The 24841-nt window shown below is 45.6% G+C and overlaps 1 protein-coding gene across 1 annotated transcript in view; it reads right to left on the reverse strand.

Annotated features, from left to right (window-relative positions):
- ANK2 (ankyrin 2) overlaps positions 1-24841 on the reverse strand; it is a gene marked incomplete at its 5' end in the record, with an annotated part of 168552 nt that overhangs the window by 119956 nt on the left and 23755 nt on the right. Inside the window, 3 exons of the mRNA XM_082482440.1 lie at positions 3723-3821; positions 19912-20010; positions 21190-21288. Coding sequence (XP_082338566.1) covers positions 3723-3821; positions 19912-20010; positions 21190-21288 — 297 coding nt within the window. The remainder of the gene's footprint in view (positions 1-3722; positions 3822-19911; positions 20011-21189; positions 21289-24841) is intronic.

Genomic DNA, 24841 nt, shown 5'->3' on the forward strand with positions numbered 1-24841 from the left:
GGATACTTTTGCTGCCCTTTCCCATTCTAAGGTACGCACGGACTATGACTCAAGAAAGCCAGATCATGTTTAGGAATTTATTCTAATTCGCAGCAGGAAACCACTAGATTACTTGTTCTTTTTGGAAAAACAAAGTCAGAAAAAAAAAAAAAACAAACCTCTCTGCTTTTCATAGTTTTAAAATTATTTTCACATCGCCTTGGCTCCTCCACACATGCCTGGGATGGCTGATGCTTTACAACGTGTCACAGGATCGCGAGGTGCTATCTGGGCTGAGGTGCCGCCTGCTCCCATCTCTTTTATTCCGACTACAAAAGCGAATGTCGCTCCGGCCCTGCACGCTGCCCAAGCACGTCCGCGCTGTCACCGCACGCTGGACCTGAGGGCAGCTGAACCACCAGCAGCTCTCGCAGGCTGTGACCGGAGCCACGGCGAATAACGACGGAGGAAAAGGGAAGGGAATTATACAAGGTCCTCTACGCCTCGGTCGCACTGAACAGCTAAAAAGTTGACTACAGCCAGAAAGTGAGGAAACTGATTTAAATACCCTGCAAAAGGCATAGGGAATAGACAGAATTGATTTAGAAGAGCAATATGGAAAGATGATAAAATAATAAAGGACAAGTTAGGAAGGAATGAGAGCTAACATATGCTGAAGGAAACATCTGAAGAATTGCCAAAGCAATTTTTCCCCTTAGTAATCTAATAACGTTCCCTCCCTTTTGCGTAGAACTGTGGGTAGGTGCGCTGTAACAGCGATACTGCTACGGTTTCTTGCTGTAATAGAGATGAAATTCTGCACAGTGAATTAAAAAAGGGTGAACAGCTGACGAAACAGCTGAACTGTAAAGATAATTCTGAGATTGGGGCTACATTAGGTGTTGAAATGGCTTAATGCATTTGCCTTTTGCCTCTGGGAACATGAGAACAAATCCTGGATTAGAGGCCCCGTGAAACTGAGCTCATCCGTACTCTCATTTTGTATATATACGTATATCAGCGTTGGAGGAAACAGAACATATCCAAAGGCAGCGCAAGTTTCACAGCCTCAAAGACAAGATCATCCGTTCGATTGGCGCCGCTTCATCTTCCATCCTTCTCCAAAAGGACACAGCTCTTGCTGCATTCCCTCTCCCGCTGCTTCTGGAAAGCACGGCTGACCGGAGCTTGGAGAAAGCTTTTCGTTTCCCCGCCTCCCCACGTGAGGACAGCCAGCCTTTGAGGCCAAACTGAAGGTCCTTCTTCACGTCTTTCGCTGGCACCCTCAGTTCAGGCGGCCATCCCACCTTATTTGATGTGCCATTTCTTCAGTCTGTTCATGAGACTAACTCTGGGCACGTGTGGAAGCGGACAGTGGCTCCTTCAGAAACACTCGTATCACTGAAACCATCACCTCAGCGAGACCTGAATCCAAAATTCGTCTTTTTAAGCGATAAAGGGGTAGACAGCCTTGACTGTCCAAGCTGCAAAAGTGAGCACTGACCTTTCTGGTGGCAGAGGACAGACTGGGACTCGGGTTCAGAGTCGGAGGCATTTGATTTTTATTCTCCCTCCTCCTTTACAAAAAAAATCAACACCAAAACCAGACTATACTGCGAGTTCCAGTGATGCTTGGCTGCCTGCATTGAAGCAGAGGCCACATTTAATTACTCTGATTTGATTTGATCAAATTTAATTAACCATCCCAGGCCTCACAGTTGCTGTAAACGAAAAGACTGAATTTCCAGTGTACCCGATCATCCCAGCCAGTAAATGTTACTGGCAGAAAGGCTGCAAGCAGGCGCCCGCGGGCTTGTAGCCGGGCCGGGCTCCGGAATAGCCACAGCTCCACTCGGCTCCTTCACAAGGAGCGTGTTTCTGCCACGTTGCCTGGCGATCCCACGGGATTTCATATTTCGGAAAGCTGCCGTGTAACACGATCGCCGTATATGCAGGCCGCGAGAGGAGTATTTTAGGAGCTGTCATCAAACGGCACAGTATCCACGGAAAGACGGGAGAGCGAAGCAGCTGTTAAGGCCAGCGGTTCGGTTTAAGGGAAAGGAGAGCGAGCAGAGAGGCCCCATCCATCGTTTCGAATTCAGCCGTTTGTGAAGGCGACGCAGAAGCGGTAAGTTTCTGTAGGGGCTAAGGAAAAGTGATAAACGTGAGGAAAAGCTCTGACAGGAGAGGAACTTTCCTATTACCGCTTCACATGGCACAGCCGTACCCACAGAACCAACACACTTTGCAGCACAGAGCCTGTTCGCTCCTCCCCTTGGCTTGGGACAGAAGAACGTTCCAGCAGAGAGCGGACGAGAGGAGGAACCCGAATGAGCACGCTCCTCGTCACCTAGGAGGTTTCCCCGTTGCCCTCAAACCCTCTCATTCGCGGAAGGGAGTTCTGACCATTCAGTTCCTCTTGAGATGGAGCCTCAGATCTCTTAATTTGGCGCCCGCCCTGCTTGCGCTGAAGGTACTGCAGGTTTACAGCACTGCAGCTACACCCAGAACCCAGCAGTCCATACCGTCCTTCTGCGCGTGTATACCCAGGCGGTCCGGCAGTAGCAGTAAAGCGTCCGAGGAGAGGATGGCACGTTGCCTGCTGAGCTCATTGATGCGATCCCTGGTAGTCACTTGATTTCCAGTTTACGCTATTCACAGACAATAATGAATATTTATAGGGTACACAAAGTCGCAGACAAGCCTCAGAGTAACTTAGCGGGTCGAGGAGGTCCAACCGCCACGGCTCCTCACTTAGGGGACCAGGAGCAGGAGGTTGTTGGAGTAAGTGACCTCCCAAAGCCCCTTTCTACCTGCGTACCTGTGAACCCAGCCCGCTCCTCTCATGGCTTCTCGCCTATTTCTCCCTCTTTCTATAGAGAAAATATTCCGAACCCATCTAAAATCTCAGGAGCCTATCTAAAAGGAAGCTTGTCAACAACTAACTGCTGATGCTAATTGTTTTATACCACTTTACGCTACACACAGACACCCTTCCGGACACCATCCTCGTAGTCCCAACTATGGTATTCGCATTGTGTTCCACACGCTTCTCAGCCGGCTGAGGAAGAAGCCGAAGCGCGCCTCCAAACTGCCCTCCCCAGAAGGCTCCTGTACACAGCCAAGAGCGGGAGATGCCTCCTCTAATATTCTATTCACCCATTTTTGCCCAGATCTTACAGCGCGAAGGGAAAAGCAGCACAAAGACAGCCCTGCTGCTCGGGCCACGGCACCCCTAAATTCTTGAGTTTCACGGGCTTTGGCAGAGACGTAACGCTGTTCAAACGAAATGTTGCACCTCTCCACTTCGCCTATGATCGATCTGCTCTCCCCTCCGTCTCCCTGACAATGCCCCCTCGGCCTTCTATAATTTCTACAGCCCTAGGGACCTCTCTTCAAAGCCTCGTTCAGTTCTCAGAGAATTCTCCTGGAAGCTGACAGGAGAAACGGGCACAAACGGAAGGCGAAAATCCCGCCTTCCGGGATGACTCGCCAAAGTCAGGGGAAATTTTGCTGTCACATGAAATCAGGCCGGATTTCATCCCTTTTCGCCGCTTCCAGAGCAGGTCACCTTTGTCTTGCGTGTGCGTAGAAAGAAATGATGAGATCCATAAATACAACTCATCGAAACGAAAGGGTGGAAGTTCTCAAAACACTCTGAAAAGTCTCCTGACTTTAAGCGATCTGCATATGAAGGTAAAGGAAAACGAGAGCGCGCGTTAAAAAAGAACAATACACCTCACCTCAGTAGCCGTGCTTTGGTTGGCTCCATTCTCCAGGAGATATTTCACCACTTCAATGTGGTTCTCTTGAGCTGCCATGTACAAAGGAGTAAAGCCATTCTAGGAAGAACACACGGGAAAACACTGTGATGAGGAAACGGAACATACCAGCAGTAACGAACCCCAAATAAATATATGGCTTTTGTGCTTTTTTTAACTGAAATGTTTTAAATATATAAGTAGAACAACTTTGTATTTTTTAACTTTATATGGTAACGTTTAATGCCGTTTAAACTCACAAAACACTACGTGCTTTCACACTCGTTTTCTTTTGACACGTATTTTAAGGAGGTAATGGACACGCTAATTAATAATACAGCTATTCCTTGACTGATAATGCTCAGGGACTGTAAAGCTGGCCATAAAGTTTTATGAAAGCTGACAGGAAAGCAAGAATTTCCTCCATTTATTACATTAACTTAACCAAAGACATCATCCCCCGGAGACCCTAAAGCCCATACCTCATGACAAGCTGAGCGGGGATGACGAAGGCTTAACATACTCCGTAAAATCTTGCAATACATAAAACATTGCAAATCATCAAACACAAAGGAACCCAACCTTGCAAAGCAACCACTGCATTTCTGACCATACAGTAAGATCATCTATCATTTAATTATAAACATTCATTAAAATGTCCCAGAGTCCTTAAAAGAATCCGCTCTGGATAATACAGTAATGAAAAAAAAAAATCTTCTAAGTTAATCAAACTACAGGCAAATTCATTAGAAACTTAAGTCCTTTCTTCCCACTAAAATATGTAAATGCAAACAATTTTTATTAATTAGGTACAAAACCCTTATGAAAGAAAGGCATGGAAGTGAGCCGTCTGCCTGACTAATAATTTTCTTCTTGGAGTTTCTAAGATTGTTAAAAAGGCCTCAGAAAACGCTTTACTATTCTGTAGGTTAGTGCGGAACACGCGAGGACGCAATCACCTACACTTCTGAAAACATTCTTCCGTCCGGGAATGGCGCTTTTAGGTAGAACATAAACCATAAATCAGACTTCAAACATGCAATTTTATTTTATTTATTTGTTTTTTTTAAAAATCTTGTGTGCTATCACAAGGAACGATAAGCTTGTGCTGGTGCTGGTGCACATACTGCGATAACTGAGAACCTTGTTCCAGAGAAGCCAATGTTACTCTTCCCAGCAAACCTGCTGCGGAAACATTCCCGTAATTTCCTAATGAAACGAAATCTCGTTTTTCAGTCATTAGACAGTACAGTTGATCGTAGAGCCCATGTCTTTACAACCCCCCTCTGCATTTCCCAATGTAGACGATTGCTCAGGCAACAAATGCCATTTTTGTTGCGTGTGTCATATGAGATATATATATAATATACGTTGTAGGAAATCTTTTAATACTGCTTTTGCATAATAGTCGGGCATTTCCACCAACCACCTTGGGCCATATAATTAAAAAGCGGCACCCAGAGAAGAGTTAACGGCAGTTCACTGCCAAAACTGTGGGATGTATTCTGAATGGCTTTGCACAGGGGTCTGTCTTTGGTGGGTATTATCCAATATTCTCAGTAACGACTTGAAGGATGGAACAGAGTGCTCTAATTAGAGTTAGAGACGGCGCGGACAAGAGGGTCTGCGAGTACACTACGCAACAGGACCATAATCTGAAAGGTTTCCGTTACCTTGGAGAAAAGAGCTGGAAGGACACGTACAAGTTTCTCCACTACAGCCAGAAAAAACAAACTACGCAAACAGGGAATGATGAGTTAGAGAAGAATTCTGCAGAAAAGGACCTGAAGGTCACAGTGGTCTACCAGAGGGCCACCGGTCAATGAGCTCATTCTGCCGTAACGAAGACAATCGTTGCAGCGGCGTAAAAATGTATCTCCCTGGGGAAGCTATTTTTCTTTGAGAAAAGACTAGCTATTAGCGTCGTTCTGTCTGGAAAGGGAAAACCGAAGGAAAACAAGGCAACAGCCTTTAAAGAGGAGGGTAAAGGTCTGTTCTGCGTATTCGTGAGGACTAAACCAGAAAAGCGCATAGTTCACTAGGGCTGCTGGAGAGAAAACGCGGGTTGGACATCAAGAAAAGCCTCTTAAGAGCACGGTCAGCCTGGCATTGCGTTTTGACCAGCAGCTTCCCTCCCTGCTCCCACATCACTGCCAAAACTGGGAGCCCGAACCAGCCGGGCTCTTCCAGGTCCACCCCGGGACTGGGAAGATGCTGGTCTGCTGGCTGCTCCTCGGCCGAGTCTTTAACGGGGAGGAGGGGATGGAGATAAGAGATCTCGTCACAGCGTAAAACGCAACGAGGCTGCTCAGGGCGTAATTAGGAAGGTGCAGGGGATTGCCAGGCAGAGGGACCGAGCTGGCAGCGGGACGGACGAACAGATTGGTTTGTTTTCGGCTGCGCTTGTACAGAAGGGCACGGAGAAAACTGCAGGGTTGGCTCGCTGTCCCGAATTTTCCTTCCCACTCCGGAAAGAAACAACACGGCAACCTGTCAGGTATAACTAATAGTAATTTTCCACCCGCCTCCATCAGCATTTTAATATTAATGTCTAACTGGGAACGCATGCCATTTATAAAATCCTTTTAACACATGGACGAATACGAGGACCATTAGGTTAACATCAGACTCGATAATCTTAAAGGTCTTTTCCAACCTAAACGATTTTATGATTCCGAGGATCACACCGAGTACTAGAAATTTGGGGAATATGAGAAATTTCAAGCCAGATTAAAGCAATTTGATTAAAAGCTTTGAAGGTTTGTTTTTTTGTTTGTGGTTTTTTTTTTTTTTTTTAATCAACTCAAGTCCCTAGTTCTGGAACAGGATCAGGACAATAAATCCCAGATTAGGAGGCCATAAACAATACACATATGACTTTGTGACCATTTAGTATCAAGAAGTACCAAATGCTTTTCCACGCTGAGGCCCATTACATCAAGGATAATGTCCTCACGTGCTATAATCGTACCCAAAACTACGGCAATCCAGGGTAGGGAAATTCTCGCACGTAAAATCACAGCCTTTTTGAGTTTTGTTTTGTTTTGTTTTTTCTTCAAGCTTTATTTATAGTTTAAAACCACTCTGTATATTTTCTGAAAACCTGGCTTATTTGGTAATGGCAACAGCACGCCAAGGTCTATATGCAGCACTGCCTATACCAGACACATTACCGAAAAAGCTGCCCCTGAATTTCTCCCCGCGGCAAGGTCAAGCCCGATTTTTTTCCCCGCTGGCAGGGCGAGGTCTGCTTCCTCAGCGAAGAACCGGTTTCAGAGCTTCTAGTGGCAGCGTTCGTGACCTCAACGCTCCTGGCTCGCGGCCAGGAAACTCCTATTTTCGGATTCCCAACATCCGCGCTCTCCTCGGCGGAGCTCTGCCCAGTGGGATTTACCTGTGAGCCCCGCGGCAGCTCTTCCTTCTCCTCTGTCCACCGGACCCCAGGGCTTCCACACCTCCTCCCATCCTGCGCCCTTCCTCGGATGGGTCCGTCTGTCTGCCTCCTACACAGCACGTTTCTGCCTCTCCCAGCCAGTCCTGCCGTTAAACGGAAATGCCCACGACAAAAACACAGCCTTGCCTTCGTTTCCTTTGCTTCTGCTAACGTAAAATCCCCTTCCCAATTTTGCATCTTTTCGTTTCAGAGAGTTACACGTCAATACTTGGTTTCTCTGCTCTGCCTCCAGAACTATTTCAAAACTCAAGACCCCAGACCTCTGCAAACGGAAGAAAACGTCTTTTTCCCCGGGCTCTTGTTTCGCTACCCCAAAGCGTCTCCTACCGAATCCACGACATCCTCCACGGACGCACTGCAAAGGAGACTGACCTCTCCCCTCCTTGTTTTAGCGCGTGGGATGGGATATGTGGGTGAGGAATCTTTATTTCGGTAACTTTTCCTTTAGCTTCTCATCCCCTACTGTATAAACACAGCGCAGAATTACAGTAAAAATACTGACTGTGGCACAAAATGTGACCTGGAGAAGGAGAAATACACTTTATTTTGCTTCTTCCGAAGCCCGGCTGTGTAATTATGTTACGTCTGTATGTTTAGATTTTGCGCATCATTAATTTTGTAATGATATATGCCATTCATTTTCAAACAATGATTTCATCAGAGTATTTGTGGTGAGGACAGAGCACTCAGATTTTATTATCTTTACAAATATATACTACAAGATGTTTACTGCTATAATATAAAGTTATAATGAGAAATTAACGCTAAACAGAGTATATTTCATACTCCATTCTTTCTACTACATTCACTGATTTACTTGCTAATTTGAGAAAATGAGTAGCTCTCGATGATTCTTCAAGCTATTAATGCAAATTGGCAAGTCTATATATGACTCAGCATTTTTGTATCGTTAAATTTTGCCCAAGCCCTAATGAAGAACGCGGTCTGAAGAAGCAGAGGGATTATTAGAGCATTTAGAATAATCATAGGAAGAGTCCTATAGCCTGGTTGAGCTTTATTTTATGGCAGGCTTTCATACTCTCTGCGGGCAGCACCAAACCATCAGAAGCACGCGTCTTCCAAACCCTGACTAGTAGCCGGCACGTTCCAATGACTGGCCTACCCCTGCTTGTCCATGTAGACGTGGCCTTGAGTGCCTATGCAACCTATAGTATCCATATACCAATATCCGTATACCTTTCTCCATATTCATACTGATAAGGAAAAGAGAGAAAAGAGAGATATATCATCTCCTCCCTCGGTTTGCCTCTTTTAAGACGACACGTGAGAGCCAGCAACGTATCCCGTGCTGAAATACCTAATGTAAACCCAGATGAACATATGTATTTTATGTTAAAGGCCTCCAGAAACTGTTTAAAGACCGTATTAGAAGATCACTGAGATTACCAGGGAAGACGAGACAACTGACATCTAATGCAATTGTTTACGTACAGCCAACGCTCATTCCTACTTACTCTTCAAGATGTAATTACCAGTCAGAAGGTCAACGCAATCAGCGGATTGCCCGACCCCGACCAGTTGCCTCCTCTGCCTCTCCGTCTTACTGCCCGGGTTTTTGGTTTGGCGTTTCGGTAGCCTTCTCCCCCCACTTTTGCTTCACGTCAAGGAAACGAAAAAGTTATTTTTTCAAGGTCAGAAATTAACACCAAATTAGTTGGGCTTTTTCTGCCACCTTTACTACAATTCTGCAACTGGGTTTCTCCAGCAGCGTTCAGAGAAGATTCTGTGCCCAAAATACTGTCCATATAAAAACTCAGTTTCCTTTGGGTCACTCTAGAGTTTCCTTCATACGGCCCAACCTAAGAGAAGCCTTTGTGAAATTGCCCTCCCTCCTCCCTGGGCCTCCTCCTTCTACTCTTGTTAGAACTCAAGCCAGTGCCCAGAAGGAACAGGCAGCGGCACAAAGGATGAGACAAGGGTGAGACAAGGGTGAGACAAGCTTAGATTACTCATGAAACAGCTCACACAGAAGAAACCTTCTGATTTACGCTCATGTGTTAATATATCATTTCATGCAGTAAGATCATGGTCGGTTTGGGGGCCTTGAAGTTCAATAACTGTTTCACAAAGATTTTCTACTCTTCAGAGTATTGCTCAACAAGAGTGGTATGTTCCTGATTTAAATCTCCATTCAGCGACACACAATTCACCTCCCCGTTTTCCCTATTTTTCCACAGACGTTAGCCTAAACCAGGGACATCTACGGCTCACCTTAACAGTTAAAAGGTAACTCTGCCTTCGCTCACTGTTTCTCTTTATCTCAGTCTCCAGTAACCTCCACGGGAGAGGAAAGAACGACTCCAGCAAAGGCTATTTTCTCTGGAATAGGAGAACGTTATGCAGGGAAGGAATAGGACCAGAGGCAACAGGCACAAACTGAATCACAGGAGGGTCCCTCTGATCATCAGGAAACACTTTTTTACCGTGAGGGTGACTGAGCGCTGGCAGAGGCAGCCCAGGGAGGCTGTGGAGTCTCCATCCTGGGAGATGTTCAAAAGCCACCTGGACGCGGTCCTGGGCAGGCTGCCGCGGGGGGGCCCTCCTGGAGAAGAGGGGTTGGACAAGAGGACCTCCAGAGGTACCTTCCCACTTCAACCATTCCGTGATTCAGTGAAAAATCCTCTAACGATCCAAGCAGTTAATTAATTTTAACCAGTGAAATACAAAAGTTACAAATAAATGCAGCCCTACAAGCTAAATTAGGAACACGCATCTTGACGGAATCAACAATATCACAGTTCTGGGAACTTTGTTGTGCATTATGCTCAGAGCTTTATTTTCAGCCTCTCTATAAATAGACTCTTCATAAGAGGATTTTATCTTCGCAGGAGAGATTCACTGCCTAAAAGGGTGAATTAAGGATAGATCAAGGTACCCGCTTTAACTTTCAAAAGTCTCTTTTTTTTGTTAGCTTAAACCTGCCAGTTTTATATAGAGGTAACTTTACTAATTATGCACATTCCTCTTTCTTTTTTTCCCATTAAAATACGTTTTCCCTAAAACAACCATATAACCCATATTCTTTTTGAAGGAAAAAGTCTCCGAAATATTTGGACTACCGCACCTATGTTTCTATTCAAGCAAATATGCAATATGTCAAATTTGTAAGGATACGCTGAAGGGAAATCCACAGCATTTCATTTTAAGTTGCCAAATTTAAGGTGCCGGAAGAGGCTTATTTTGCCATGCAGTCAAGGGAAAGTCGGCTACTCCAAAGAAAGATTGGGAATATTCAAATCAAGAGCCCATCTGCCTCAACGGACAGTTTCAGCAGCGTGAAATTGAGAATGCAAAGGTGGATAGAAGGAAACTATCCTTTATTACGTCTACGACTAGAGAGAATTAGAAATGACACGTTTACTATCAGAACTGGAACTCTGAACACTGATTAACTGCATAATACTATATACACATTAAAAAAAACATTTTACATGTTGTTTGTTTTTTTTTTTTTTAATAAAAAACTGTATTTAAACTGATGTTTTAACTTCAGCAGGCTTTCGCGAGTTGAAAGCAACTAAAACTCCGGGCAAACTCCCGCAGTAATGGCTACCGAGCGTTCAGAGCAACGCTGCCGAGGTGCGGCGCGCGCTACCTGCATCCTGCTCCATTTTATCTTCAAACATTTTACCCTAAGAAGGTCTATTTGCGTAAAATGCACCATTACAATCCTCAGAAGAGAGTTTGATATTCATCTGTATGTTCTCCTTGGGACCCTAGCAGGGAGTTTGATTCTACTTCAACGATGAGGAGAAGCACTGAACCAACACCAGGGCAAAAAAAAAACCAGATGATGCCTTTGAGAAACGTAATTCAATTCAAGATTCTTTCCTTTTTCTGAGAAAAGCCATTTGCTCCAGTTCCACATCTGGCTCAACCTTGAGAGACGGAGGAAAAAAAATGCACTCTGTTCCCCTCTCGTCCTCGTGCCCCTCCGACTGCACTGCTGTGACGCTGACAGCACCTTCACGGAGGGAATTTTTGCTTTGTCCTATATTCACGTTCTGAGAAAAAGAGATTCTGCAAAACCATCTTTTGGATACATCAACAACCAGCTAAGTTAAATACTGTGGATTTCTGGTATCAATGAAAGCACCTTCTGTTCCCCAGCAGGAGAGCTGGGAAGGGACTCTGGATCAGGGAGGGGAGCTATAGGAGAAGAGGGAATGGTTTTACACTGAAAGAGGGGAGATTTAGATGGGCTATTAGGAGGAAATCCTTGGCTGTGAGGGCGGTGAGCCCCTGGGGCGGGTTGCCCAGAGGAGCTGTGGCTGCTCCATCCCTGGAGGTGTCCAAGGCCAGGTTGGACGGGGCTTGGGGCAACCTGGGCTGGGGGGAGGTGTCCCTGCCCATGGCCAACGCGGGTTGGGCTAGATGGGCTTTAACGGTCCTTTCCAACCCAAACCCGTCTGTGATTCTGTGATAATTATGATGTCAAGTGGCACATGTGTGCCACAGGAGGCACAGGAGAGTTACTAAATCCTGACCTACTGTAAAATTCCCCAAGAAGCGTCAGCTAATCATTCAGGCGACAATCCGTACATCCATCACACACAGCAGACACGCAGGCCCACAGGGTCCAGTAGACCGTAAAGATTAAAGCTGAGAAAAGCGTTTAGGAAAAGCCAGAACCACTGGGTTTAGGGAGGCTGGTGATTCCACTTTGTCAGGCCAAACACTTAAAGAAACAAAACCATGAAAGAGTTATTTAACTTGCTTTGAGATGACGGATCATAAAACTAATTTGTAATAAATAAATTTAAAAAAATGGAGAGACACAGAAGCCTCCACTGAGAATAGCACCAGCCCTTCAGCTGTCTCACTAATTCCCTAGTAATATAAATAGCATTTTCCACTCTATACTTACACCACTGCAATAATTATAAAGCCTATGGATAAACGATGTTGTCTGGGTTTGTGATGAACTCGCTACGTTCATTCAGGAGAGATGACGGAGAACTTCGACTGTAGCACTATGTGCACGACACCTGCTGCCTCACCGGTACAAAACCCCCTCGCTTGGGAAGGCTGTTTTACTGTAAGTCACCTCCTCGCTCACACGCCAATTTTAAAGAGCACAACCGTTCTAATTTAGCAGCTTCAACTATCACGATTTCCTCCGCAAGGACAGCAAAGCAACAGCAGAGCCTGAAAACACGGAGAGGCAGAGAAAGCAGGATGTTCTGTGCCTTGGAAATGTCATTTATACAAAGAGGGAAGCTGGAATAGAAAATGAGCTGACGGAGACTAATGGGAAGAGAAGAGATTAGCCACGCACAAGAAAACATACCCTCGATAGCAGGCACGGGGCAGGGCCCAAAAACTTAGCCAGGGCAGAGTCTGGCGTTTGAATTCCGGGCAGTCGTCCGAAACAGCATTTGGGGTTTGCCCTTCCAAACGTGGTAAAGGAAAAGCAACCATTCATTTTACGTGCGTGGTTAAGGGCCGGAGGGAAGACAACACCGCACTAAAATGATAAATAAAACGTTTGCGTTCATTGAGCTGTGACTCAGTTGTACCTACGCCCATAAATACATGCGGGTAACACTGCCGCTGCCCGGTTCTTATCGTCGCAGGTTGGGTCACTACAGCAGAGTAATCACCACGCCGCTTCTTCTGCGGGTCACACCCTGAACTGGGCACCCCCATAGGGTTATTTTTCCTTTAAGCGTATGAATTATTTGGGGAAATGGGCAACGTCCCACACGAACGCGCTGATAGTAACAGTCATCTTCCGTTCCCACTCTATCGTGCGTCGATCTGTAAGCACGGCTTCAGTCGCGCACGCACAGGCATCCCATCCCGCTCAACTCCACTTCCACGGTCGCCTGAGACAGGGCTTCAAGATCGGGAATAAGGGTTGTTTATCATTAACTGATAATCACCCTAAGAGACAGGCAGCTGAAACTCAGACCGGTTTAAGGCAGGATAAATAAATATATCTGTTCTTTCATTATTCTTAATGAATTACTTTTGTTTACATCTCTCAAAATCCATATAATCCTCCAGAAGGCATTTCTTCCCCCCCCCCCCCTTTTTTTTTTTGCCCCTCCAGTGAAGAGATAACGGGCCTGATCCTTTATTACATTAGCAATGATGAGCTGCAGCTAAATGACTCCTCTTGGTGTACAGCAGCTAAAAATCCGGCTCTCTAAATATACTGATATAAAAGCAGAAAGCCCAGTTGGTGGAATTAAAACCTTTTGACATAATGCAAAATACTCTGCAAAATACGCTCCGTTCTGAAGGTAAGATTATCTTTATGACCCACGGGGAGGGCAATCTCCGGCAGAGCAAATCCCAGGGCATCCCGAGAGAGACAAGCCGATCGCTCCTCTGCGAATCACATAAATCCCCCCCTCTGCTTTTGTGGTGACACCAAACACGGACAATTCAACAAGTTCTCTTACGGCTCATTTTGGGGAAAGCGTACCGAGGCCGGAAATTTTGTGCTACTCTAAGGATTGCTTCAATCTGACGAAGAGTCAGGATAAGAGCAGTCGCGACAGCACCTCCGACGGGTTGGAAGAGGAAGCGGGAACCGTTAACGGGGGCAAATTTAAACAAAAATATTTCTTGGCTAATGTGTTTGCAACGAGCTTAGAGCAGGATATAGAGGAAAGGAAACCAGAGGGCTTTTAAATAACAAGATCAGCTGGGGGGAGGACTGCTTTATCTAATCCTTGCTTTCTGTATCTGGGTCACTTTAAATAATCCGACGATTAAAAGGGAGCTCCTCCTTTTGCGAGGGCCCCGAGAGGAAGCAGTGGTCAAAGCACAACCTCAGCAGCTAACGGGGAACACGGTCCGTTCTAAACTCCGCTGCAGAAATTCTAAAATTGAAGGGAATCATTTCTTTCTTAGGTGACTCCGGGATAAGACAGCTCCCTTAGCGTCACTGCAGAGGAGCGAATTCTATTTCCACATTTCGCCGTCTTCTTTTCAGCTCTTTGTACCTCGATCACTTGGCACTTGTCAAACCACCTCATCCTAGGAGGTGCGACTCATCCCGTAAGGTACGCGCGGTCACAACAGCTCAGCGTCATTGCTGCAGGGGACAGTCTACAGGCAGACTCGGTTATCAAGACGACTGCAGTTGGGGTATCGGCACGCTGGGCGGGCTCATGTGCCAGTTACCGGACATCTCTTGACTGCCTATACACGAGTCAGATGAGACCATCCGACTTTAAGAGAAAGCGACGGAGACAAACGGTAATTTCTCAAAGGGAAGCGTTGGACTGACTAAATCTGGTGATGCTTCTTCCACCTTGGAAAAAAGGTCAAGAATTGGTATGAGAATTCCTAATATGTCGCAAAAGGAGCTACTCATTGAGAAGAAGATGACACAAAAGAATTACTGTTCTAACGCACAAGCAACACCACCTAAGATCGTGTTTGGAGTAAAGAAGTGATCCAGCTGTGACAGGAGGATCCCCCTGGGCTCGATGACAGCATGTGATGGGTGGGCGGGTGTGTGTGTGAGAGAGAGGGACGAGTGTCCTACGCCACTTCCACGGTCCCACGTAATGAAACATTTCAATACCCCCTGAGGGCTTTTTCCGAATTCCCCACTGAAACTCAGAAGAACCTAGAGGATCACCCACACAAGTGAACAGGTGCTGCAAAAGATTACATCATTCCAAGGGATGACCTTGTTCTGCTCTGCAAGGAAACGTATCCAAAGCTCAAAGGAATAGCCTGGACAAACCCCAGGAGATATATTGCCCAGTTTACCTTATAGTTTGTACCATCCAGTCCCCAGACAAGATTTTATATTTTATCAATAAGTGCAGCTTGGTCAGATCTATACATGGAAAAATATCACGGTCAAATCACAAAACGAAATTGTAGAAATTGATTTATTTTTACTTGATGACGCCTATCTAGATCTGCTCACTGAACTATGAGCAGAGTCAACCAAGTCAATCATAGAACGGTTTGGGTTGGAAGGAACCTTGAAGATCATCTAGTTCCAAAGCCCCCTGCCATAAGCAGGGACACCTTCCACTACACCTGCCTGCTCAAAGCCCCATCCAACCTGGCCTTGAACACCTCCAGGGATGGGGCAGCCACAGCTGCTCTGGGCAACCTGCGCCAGTGCCTCACCACCCTCACAGGGAAACATTTCTCCCTAATATCTCATCTAAAACTCCCCTCTTCCAGTTGGAAGCATTCCCCCTTGTCCTATCACTACATGCCCTAGTAAAAAGTCCCTCCCCAGCTCTCCTGTAGGCCCCCTTTGGCTACTGGAAGGACGCGATAAGGTGTCCCCGGAGCCTTCTCTTCTCCAGGCTGAACAACCCAACTCTCTCAGCCAGTCCTCCCAGCAGAGGGGCTCCAGCCCTCGCAGCATCTTCGTGGCCCTCCTCTGGACCTGCTCCAGCAGGTCCATGCCTTTCCCATGCTGGGGACTCCAGAGCTGGATGCAGTACTCCAGGTGATGTCTCATGAGAGTGGAGGGGCAGAATCCCCTCCTTTGACCTGCTGGCCACACTTCTTCTGATGCAGCCCAGGATCCGGTTGGCCTTCTGGGCTGCGAACGCACACTGCCGGCTCATGTTGAGCTTTTTGTCAATCAGCACCCCCAGGTCCTTCTCCTCAGGGCTGCTCTCCAGCCATTCCCCACCGAGCCTGTATTTGTGCTTGGGATTGCCACGACCCAGACGTAGGACCTTGCACTTGGTCTTCTTGAACTGCATGAGGTTGGCTTGGGCCCACCTGTCCAGATACTCAATGTATAAATACGTTTTCTCCAGCAAGACTTGTAGCAGAAGGTGATTGTAATTGAGCCAAACAGTTGCACACTTGTCAAGCTGTAAGTGGAGGTATGCCAAAAAGGGCCAGCAACTTCTAGATGTCTCTGGCCATTTCTGGCTGTGCCCTCATTTCAGTATTCTTCAAGGAAGAAGTTGGCTCTCAGATGATATGCATGCAGGTGAAAGCGGAGTCATTCAATTACTGATCACTGTGCAATTAGGCTGTGTATCAAAATAGAAATTACTTTTCTAGAAATAGCAGTGATGACTTATTAGCTCAAAAGGAACAGACTTCTTGAAAGAGGAAGGCGAACAAAATAACGGCTCTGAAGACCAACGTGAACCTGAAGGGCAAAGCGAAGTAACTTAATACAACAACAAGATCCATAAAAACAACGTCCTGAATGCTGAACAGTCTCGAATAGCACAGATGGGGTTTGTAATCTCAGCGGTTACAATGTCTTTAATAGCATTTTCTGAGATAATTCTGTTATTTCGTTGTTGCAAGGAACAGGGAAATGAGTGTGGCGTTTCAGATGTCACTGGTGGTAAGTTTTGATAAAGGCCTGTGTTTTTATGCAATTTAATGGAGAAATGAGAGGCAAAACAATAACTTGAACAAGCTGGAGTTGAAAATACTCTTTTATCTATCACTTTATCATCAGAGAAGTGATTTTGTCACTATGGCAAATCGTCATCACTGGAAATGAGAACGACCTTGACAGACACCGAGCTCTGGAAAGAGGAAGTTATGGAGCAACCTGAGTAACTTCACCGGCGTTAAATCACTACCAGCAAATGGCATTTAGCAGGGGCCTAAAAAAAATAAAGTGTGAAATAACAGAGATACCGAGGAGAGGATGTAATATACCCTCAATACCAACAACTGTTCATAAAAGATGCGAGGGTGACAATACGGCATCTATTTTTTAAAATGGAATCGAGATAAAATGAAAGAAAGAGAAACTGAGCATATTTCAGTCGTAGTTTCTCACTTTTCTATTCAAAGTTAACTTCAATATGTACTTTTCTTCATTTCTGACTTTCTCAGTTCCGCTCTTTCCTGATATGATTCTTTTTCTCTTTCACCTTTTCATCAATGACATGCTTCCCGGCAAAAAAAACCCCTCAGTATTTGAGTATTCAAGCATATTCTGCTCAGTCATCCTCTTTTTCTCTACAACTTCATATTTTTCTTGTTTGACCAGCTGGGGTTAGGTAAGATTGACTCTTCCTTGATCTTTTACCATAAATCAAGTGTCTATTCGTTATTGATTTTGAAGTTTCTGTTTTTCTTCTTTCTTTTTTGCTAACTTATTTTCCATGACACATGTGATTCTTGAGCATGTCAACGCTATCTTGAGTCGAAAGGCAGCGTTCATTATCCTCATTCTATTCGTGGGGCATAGAGAAATTACTTTTTTATTTAATCTTCCAAGGGAAGTCTCTGACAAACGATCATTGGAACCGAATGCTGAGGAGTCTGCTCGGAGCCCTGACTAAAAAAAAAAAAATACGTTCTGTCCACCCATCATAGAGACAACGTATTCATATTCACGGGCCTCTGAACATCTCCTCCTGCCTGAAGCAGCTATCATCCACCTCTTCTGGTAAAGAGCAGCAGGCCAGAAAGACCCAACCCAAAGGTCCCCACAGCTGGATCACGCTGCATTAAGGACTCACCCTCCCATTCAAGTCAACGGGACTTGTTTAATTCGGACAAGGTGGCACGAATCCAGGACGTATATATATATATATATCCCAGCAATTTGAAATCATCCTGTCTGGAAGCAACCAGCGAGCAGTATCGGGGAGAAATCGTCCTCCGTCAGATTTTTCGTTCAATTAATTCAAGTAGCAAATGCCCCACAAAAGGTCTGTGTACATTCCACAGAACATCCAGTTCTAATAACAAATGTGTTTAAAACTAGAATACTGTTTAAAATAATACCTATGAGAACAATTTCCAATTCCGGTAGGATTTTTTTTTTAATTTAGGTAACTTCATTTCTTTTTCCAGCATAGCGAAAAGCCTTTAAGAAGACTTTTTGAGGTCTAAGGCTTCATGAAAGTATCATTTTTACAATTATTTCCCTTACCATGCTCAAGATCCTAATGTTAAAGACATTGTTTTGTCTTCTTACACATATGAAAAGGCTGACAAACGTATGAAGACATCATTCAGTTAGGTTATTATGAAGGGAGTTTGCTAAATTTTTGAGCTATGGAATCGCAACATTTCTTATCTTTAATGGAAGTAGAGCGCGGGGGGTAATTGACCGTCAGTTGTCCTGAGAGAGCTCTTTAGCTCTTTTGGGGCAAAAAGCATAATAATGGAAATACTTTAAAAAAATCTTGGAGTCAGGCAGCTTAAAGATCTTTTCAATTTCTCTCTCTTGTTTTAAAATGGTATAGACAAACCTATTCGTTCATCTCCTCCTGCTCTCTGCTTACTTTACTCTGTCCATCACAAGTTTGTAATACCCAACAGCAAAAAAAAAAAAAACCCTCCAGGTCCCAGTTCCCCAGGTCTGGGCAAGCAAGATGTGGAGCTAGCCGGACTTGGGATGGACTCTTGACAAATCAAAACCTTTCACAAACTCAGCCGCGTTCCTAACGATCAGGGAACGCGCCGCAGAAGAGGACTGAGAAAAGCCTCTCCCACAGGCCCAGCTACGCTTCTTGAAACTCTCGTCAACCAAGGCAGCTCCTCGCTGCATCACTCTCTTCTTGTTCCGCCCGCGTATCTCAGCAAGACCGAGCCAAGGGCCGTTATCTTGCTTATAGACAGCAAGCGTTCGGCAGATTTCATGCGAAACTAATCTACCCCTGAAGCGTGACTTGTTTTTGTCATCGTCTTAAGCTTACACCATTATTGCAAACACGGTATTTGTGGTCACCGAATGACACACTGGGACTCAGCCCGAGTTAGTTAGCTCGATGATTTACTTCGAGAATGTCACAAGCTGACTAGTCGCTTCGGAAAGATGCGGTTTCTTTATCATATATAGTCCTCATCTATACCATCTGTTCGGTTCCTCATAGCTACAGACAGGTGCCGTAGTTAAGGTAGCCCTTACAGACATCAATCAAATTATTTATTTGAGAAATTGTTGCTAATCCTAAACAGAGGAAACAACAGCTATCTCAAATACGCCTTAGGATAAAGCGGGCAATTAATCTATGGTGCTAATAGCGCGTCTGTTTGATGGGGCAGAGGAGATGGGGACAGTTAGCTCGGAAAAGAAACAGATCCGGCGAGTTTGCAGGACGTCGTTCGCTGCGAATCCAGCACGTGGTGTTGACAGCTCTGCAATCACAGCAGCTCCCTCTACAGCCTCCCCCACAGCAGGGAGAGAAGAACCGGCCGTCGGTCAGCCTCTGCCAACATCACCGCGTTCTCTGGTACGTTTTGGAAGAGCGGACAAGCTTCACGTCAGCGGAAATAACGGGGCTGTTTTTACAGTTGGTTTGCCTGTACATCCCAAACTTTTGATTTAAATTCTTTCTGATCTCGTAAAGGATGAGTTCAGAAGCCCGGAGTAAGTTCTCTGCAAGTTTTTAGCCAACAAATAACCATGAAAAGCAATTATATAAATCAAGACTTCGAGAAATTATCTTCACCAAATTCAACTCAAACACATGACGTAATGTTTCTAACGCTTTGAAAAATTTCTGAAACAATTTATTAAAGCACACTAGGAATTCCTAAAAGATTTCAGTCAACAACAATGCGAGTTCCTGTATCACACGACGAGTTATATAATGACTTCAATTTGTTATTTACTTTTATTCTGCTTACCTGCGAATGCTACGCAAGCCTCAACTCGATCCATTTGTCAGGCTTGGACGTTTGGAATCGCTGCTTAACATCTCAGATCTATCTTATAAAATGTCACCAAATAACTTTTAGAAGAGAGAAGGGAAAATAGCATCGTACCTGGGATTGTGCATTAATGTTGGCTCCTTCCTTAACCAGAACTTTGACAACTTCAGCTTGTCCCGCTAAGGATGCAATGTGCAGGGCTGTATTCCCTTTCTGTTATAGGGAGGGGAAAAATAAAAGACATTATGCTTCTTCAGGAATAATTTCAAACCAGCAGTTCTTTGTAACGTGCATTTTTTGAGTACAATTTTACCTTACAGTTCCATGACGTTCCATAAACGTCACAGGGGACAGAAATGGTGGTTGCAGCCATGATTTCTTGAATGGTGGCATAACACTAACATCCTAACATAATTTTGTGAGTGAAAGTATGGATTGGGGCACGGCACAAACTTCTAGGCAAAGCTTGGGGCTAATAGGTTTTTTCATTCAGGTCCAGAGATGCACATTTCCAGGCCAACCGCTCATCCTGGGAGCAATGTTTAAATGGCTTTATTAAAGAATCAAGGTTCATAAAACCAGAATAAAACTCCAGAGTCCTTATCTAGAACCTGGTGGTTCTACCAACAGCTTCACTGAAAGGCGACTCAGGATGTTTTTGAAGGAGGGAGCTCCTGCTTTTCCATCAATGATGGAAAGCACAAGTTCAGCAAGAAGCTCTCCAAGTGTTAATCCTGATGGTGATCCCGTGCATCAGAAATCATAAAAAAATACCAGAGTGCCGCAGGGACACAGTGGTGGTAACTAGATGCAAAAGCTGAGCACAGCCAGCCAACCTAGACATTACATCGTTGAAGCCAACAAATTTGGCCCATCACGAGGAATTTGCCACCCACAGACAAATAACTTACTGATGGAATGGTCTGGACGTACACCGGTGCCTGCCGATGGAAAGGCTGAAGGCAAAACAACTTATCACACAGGTGTTTTTTCCATTGTGCCTTTGAGTGAAAAAGCTCTGGACACCGTGCAGTCGATAACCAATTTTCACAGATTTGAAAAAATAAAAATCTACTATTTTGAGGTGTATTCACTATCTCTATAATGAGGACGTGTCATCGGAAAAAATGAAAAACCTGGAATTGCTACAACCTTTTAATGCTTCCCCTGTAAACAGATTGTACAATTAATAATCTTTACCTCGTTATTTACTACCGATGAGCTTCAACAAAGAACATAGACTCACGGGCCATAGTAGAAATAACTTTTGAAGTATCAGTGAGGCATTTATATTACCATCTTATTTTGTACTTTTTTTTTTTTCTTCTCATTTTTTCCAATGTATTTGACGACTTCTTTTTGTGAACAAACTTACAGACACGCGTGAATTACCTTAGTGGCAGAATCCACAGCCGACCCTCTTTCCAACAATTCTTGTACCAGTCCCACATGGCCTTCTTTAGCCGCCAGGTGCAGAGCATTGAGTCCATTCTGCAAACACAAGGGCCATATCAATTACAAATATCAGTTCTGAAGATACGCATTCCTGCCTTCCCCTGGTAGAAGAAGAAGATTAGTAGCTGGAATACTGTTACATCTCTTCGCTGACTGTCTGCGTAAGTCAGATATTTTGGACTTGGCTATTTAAGCCAAGGCACTGTGTGACAAACTTCTCCAATAACCTTTCCTCATGGCAACAAAAACCTCAAAACAAACCCTATTTTGCAAGTATCCGTAAGAGATTCCTTCCTTTCCGATAGTTTCACGTTTCCCCAGACTACTACCTCGGGTATCGCCACAGAGCCAATTATTTCAAAATCTGAGCGCAAATCCGCCTTCTCTTTAGCTTTATCTTGCCCCACTGAGGTATTATCAACGCAGAGAAACCACAGGACTTAGCCGAATTTACACAGGATGCCTCTATTGAATCAGGGTTATCCCCGGCTGCTGTAGCTCTCCTGAACCCTGGGCCCTCCCCCCTTCTGGGATAACTGGTACCAAACAGAAAACCAAAGGCACACGTGGAACAAGATGGTTGTCGATGACACGTGGCTTGCAAATTATATTGATCCTTGGCTCTGCTGGTTTCGGATGAGCAAGTCTTCACTAAGCTGTGAGGTTTTGTAACCGCATTAAAAAAGACAATTCGTGAAATAAAAGCTCGGAGTTTCAGAAAAAGCCACCTAAGGAAGTTAGCGTCTACCTCCTTTGCGTAGAATCGTTGTGGTTGGAAGAGACCCTTAAGATCTTCAAGACTAAGCGCTAACCTAATGCTGCCAAGCTACCACTAAAACAGGCATTTCGCAAAAATCAGGTAGTTCACATTAAACAGGAAAAGGATACTCTCTCTCTCATAAACTCCAGCCACGGAAACCGCATCTCCCTCTTCCCAGTCTCCCTATTCCACCCCAGGGAAAAAAATAAACCGACAGCCTATTGTAACTGAATCGCCGACCTGTTTTTCGCAATGCTAGGGTATTTGTCACAGCAGGCAGGTGACAGCAACACCTACGGCCACTGCCATCAAGCATTCCTCCTCTTTGCCATATCGCGAGCATCGTTAAGCCATACTGGGCTATTCGAGTAACCTGCAGCGAGCTGAGCACCGTGCGATTTTTAATCGCTTTACTTGTCTCTGAGCAGTTCACAGTCGTTTGAATTGCAAAATCAACCAAGCAGCTCCCCGGTCTTTTATTTGTCCAGCCACAGAGGCGGTGTTCAAGCTTGCAATTCCCAGTCGGATTTTTAAAGCATTTGGCGCTTCGCAGGAGGCGTTTAATGGGCGCGGGTCCAACGGCTGCGGACACAGCGATGCAAACGCCTTTCTGAAGTAACTCCCTTTAATTCTCCCTTCATTTAAGCGGCACGGGTGGATTTTTGTGGTCAGATTCAGAAGTGCCGCCACGAGAAAGGCAAAGGAACCGAAGGCAGGCTACGCTCACAAGCTGCCAAAAGCAGAAGAACGGCCTTCGGCAGCCTGGTGGCATGGAAACGTCCGTGAGAAATGTGGTTTCAACCACATCTTCCTCAGTCCAGAGGAACGCTCTTACTCCCGAGCGGCAGAGCCCAGGGGCGGCAGGAGAGCCTGGGTCAAGGGTAAGCTTTTTGGCCAGAGTTGGGTGGTGAGGTTAACCATAATCATCATAACCATAACACCATCAAGATGAGGAACACTGCATGCCTCTGTGAATTTTCTGCAGGCTGAAAACCTTTCAGAAAGCTCTAATCTTCCTTGTTGTTTTTTTTTTTTTTTTTTTAATCGGAGCTGAGTATTAAACAACCATAATTACTACCCGCAGTGGTTGAAAGCTTTAAAATAGCATTTTGTGGGGAAAACACACGGCGCTCTTCTCGCTGTTTGAGAACAAAGACCTGTTCTCATACCTCATCTCACAGATTCCGTCGCCGACACTCTCCAGGAGGGCGGGAGCGGCAGCTTTGGCTCCTCGCGGCTGCCGCATTGCTATGAGGCCTTATTAACCTGTTTCGCTCCTTGCGAGCGGGCTGAAGTCCCCAGAACGCAGAGAAACCGCCATGCCACGCGGGCCCCACGAACGACGCGCGTGCGCGCGCAACGCCGCTGAAAAGCAAAAAGTTGAGGACGAGCTTCTTCTTTAGTTTACCACGCGCCAAAGGATGGACTTGACCCACCGCTTAATGAGTAGCGATCTCTGAAAATACCTGTATTCGTACCGCTAAGACACAGACAACACGTTAAGCAGCTGAAAGTTAATATTACCGCGGAGATTACGCGAGTTTCCTCGCTTTTTCTTTTTTTTTTTTTTTAGTCGTTAAAACCTAAGCAAAATGAAGGCGTGAGGCTGAGGATAAAGGTTACGGAACCTGAACACGGTTCCTATCGCACGCATTCGAATTCCGGACTTCCTTAAAGAAAGCGAGCCGGGGCGAGCAGCAGCAGAAGCAAACACCGCGCGTCAAACGTGGAGGGCCGGCGCCACCGAAGCCTTGCAGCACGCTTCGTGCCCCCGTAATCAGAACCAACGCTGTAATTATTTCCCAGCCCACACGGCTGATCCCCGCTACTTATGACGACGGAAGCTCAGATTTTATCAACGCAACTCCTCCCTTCCTGTCAACTGGTTTCTTGTATTTTTGACCGACAACGGTTTCTGGCGCTGCCCTTTTTCTCTCCCGCGCCTACCAAAAAGCGGTGGGCGGACGGGGAGGGGAGACGAAATTAGTTGTCCGCTAAGCAAAACTGTACAGCTTCGGGACTGGCCCTCCCCCCAAAGCCGACGTATACCATAACTACCTTTCTTTTAGAGGCTCACTTGTAATTCTTTCATAAAAGAACACAGTACTAAGCCTTCCAAGCTTGGTTCTTCAAGTGTTTCCCTGCAGAGCCCCGTTCCCTCGGTTCTTTTCCTCCTCTACCACTGAGCTAGAGGCACCAACCTTTTGTATCCCGTAGAGTGCTACAAACGCACGCGCGGACCACTGCTGCTCGCAGCGCTTATTAGTGTCACCCTACATATTTTCGCCCCACCAGGAAACCCCACAGTTTTCTTGTACATCACAGAAAACACCAACCTTTTCTACGACAATGGAAAATCGGTCCCTTTTCTCCCCGTAAGGCTGGCACTAACTCTCACTGCTACTGTTTGAAAATCACCCAAGGAAGTCCACGCTACTTTTGCCTTTGTATTCAGTTGCCTCACGGAGTGATCCTCATGGAATGGAAGTTCTTCAGCCACTGCCCAGTTCAGCATCAATCCTGCTGGGCCATCATCACAAAGATGCTCCGAGGGCTGGAGCGCCTCTCCTATGAGGACAGGCTCAGAGAGTTGGGGTTGTTCAGCCTGGAGAAGCGAAGGTTCCAGGGAGACCTTATTGCAGACTTCCAGTCCCTAAAGGGGCTACAGGAGAGCTGGGGAAGGACTTTTACAAGGGCTTGTAGTAATAGGACGAGGGGATGGCTTCCAACTGGAAGAAGGAAGATTTAGATATCAGGAAGAAATGTTTCCCTGTGAGGGCGGTGAGCCCCTGGGGCAGGTTGCCCAGAGCAGCTGTGGCTGCCCCATCC

The sequence above is a fragment of the Vanellus vanellus genome (genome assembly GCF_965231255.1).
Source record: "Vanellus vanellus genome assembly, chromosome: 4".
Lineage (NCBI taxonomy): Eukaryota > Metazoa > Chordata > Aves > Charadriiformes > Charadriidae > Vanellus > Vanellus vanellus.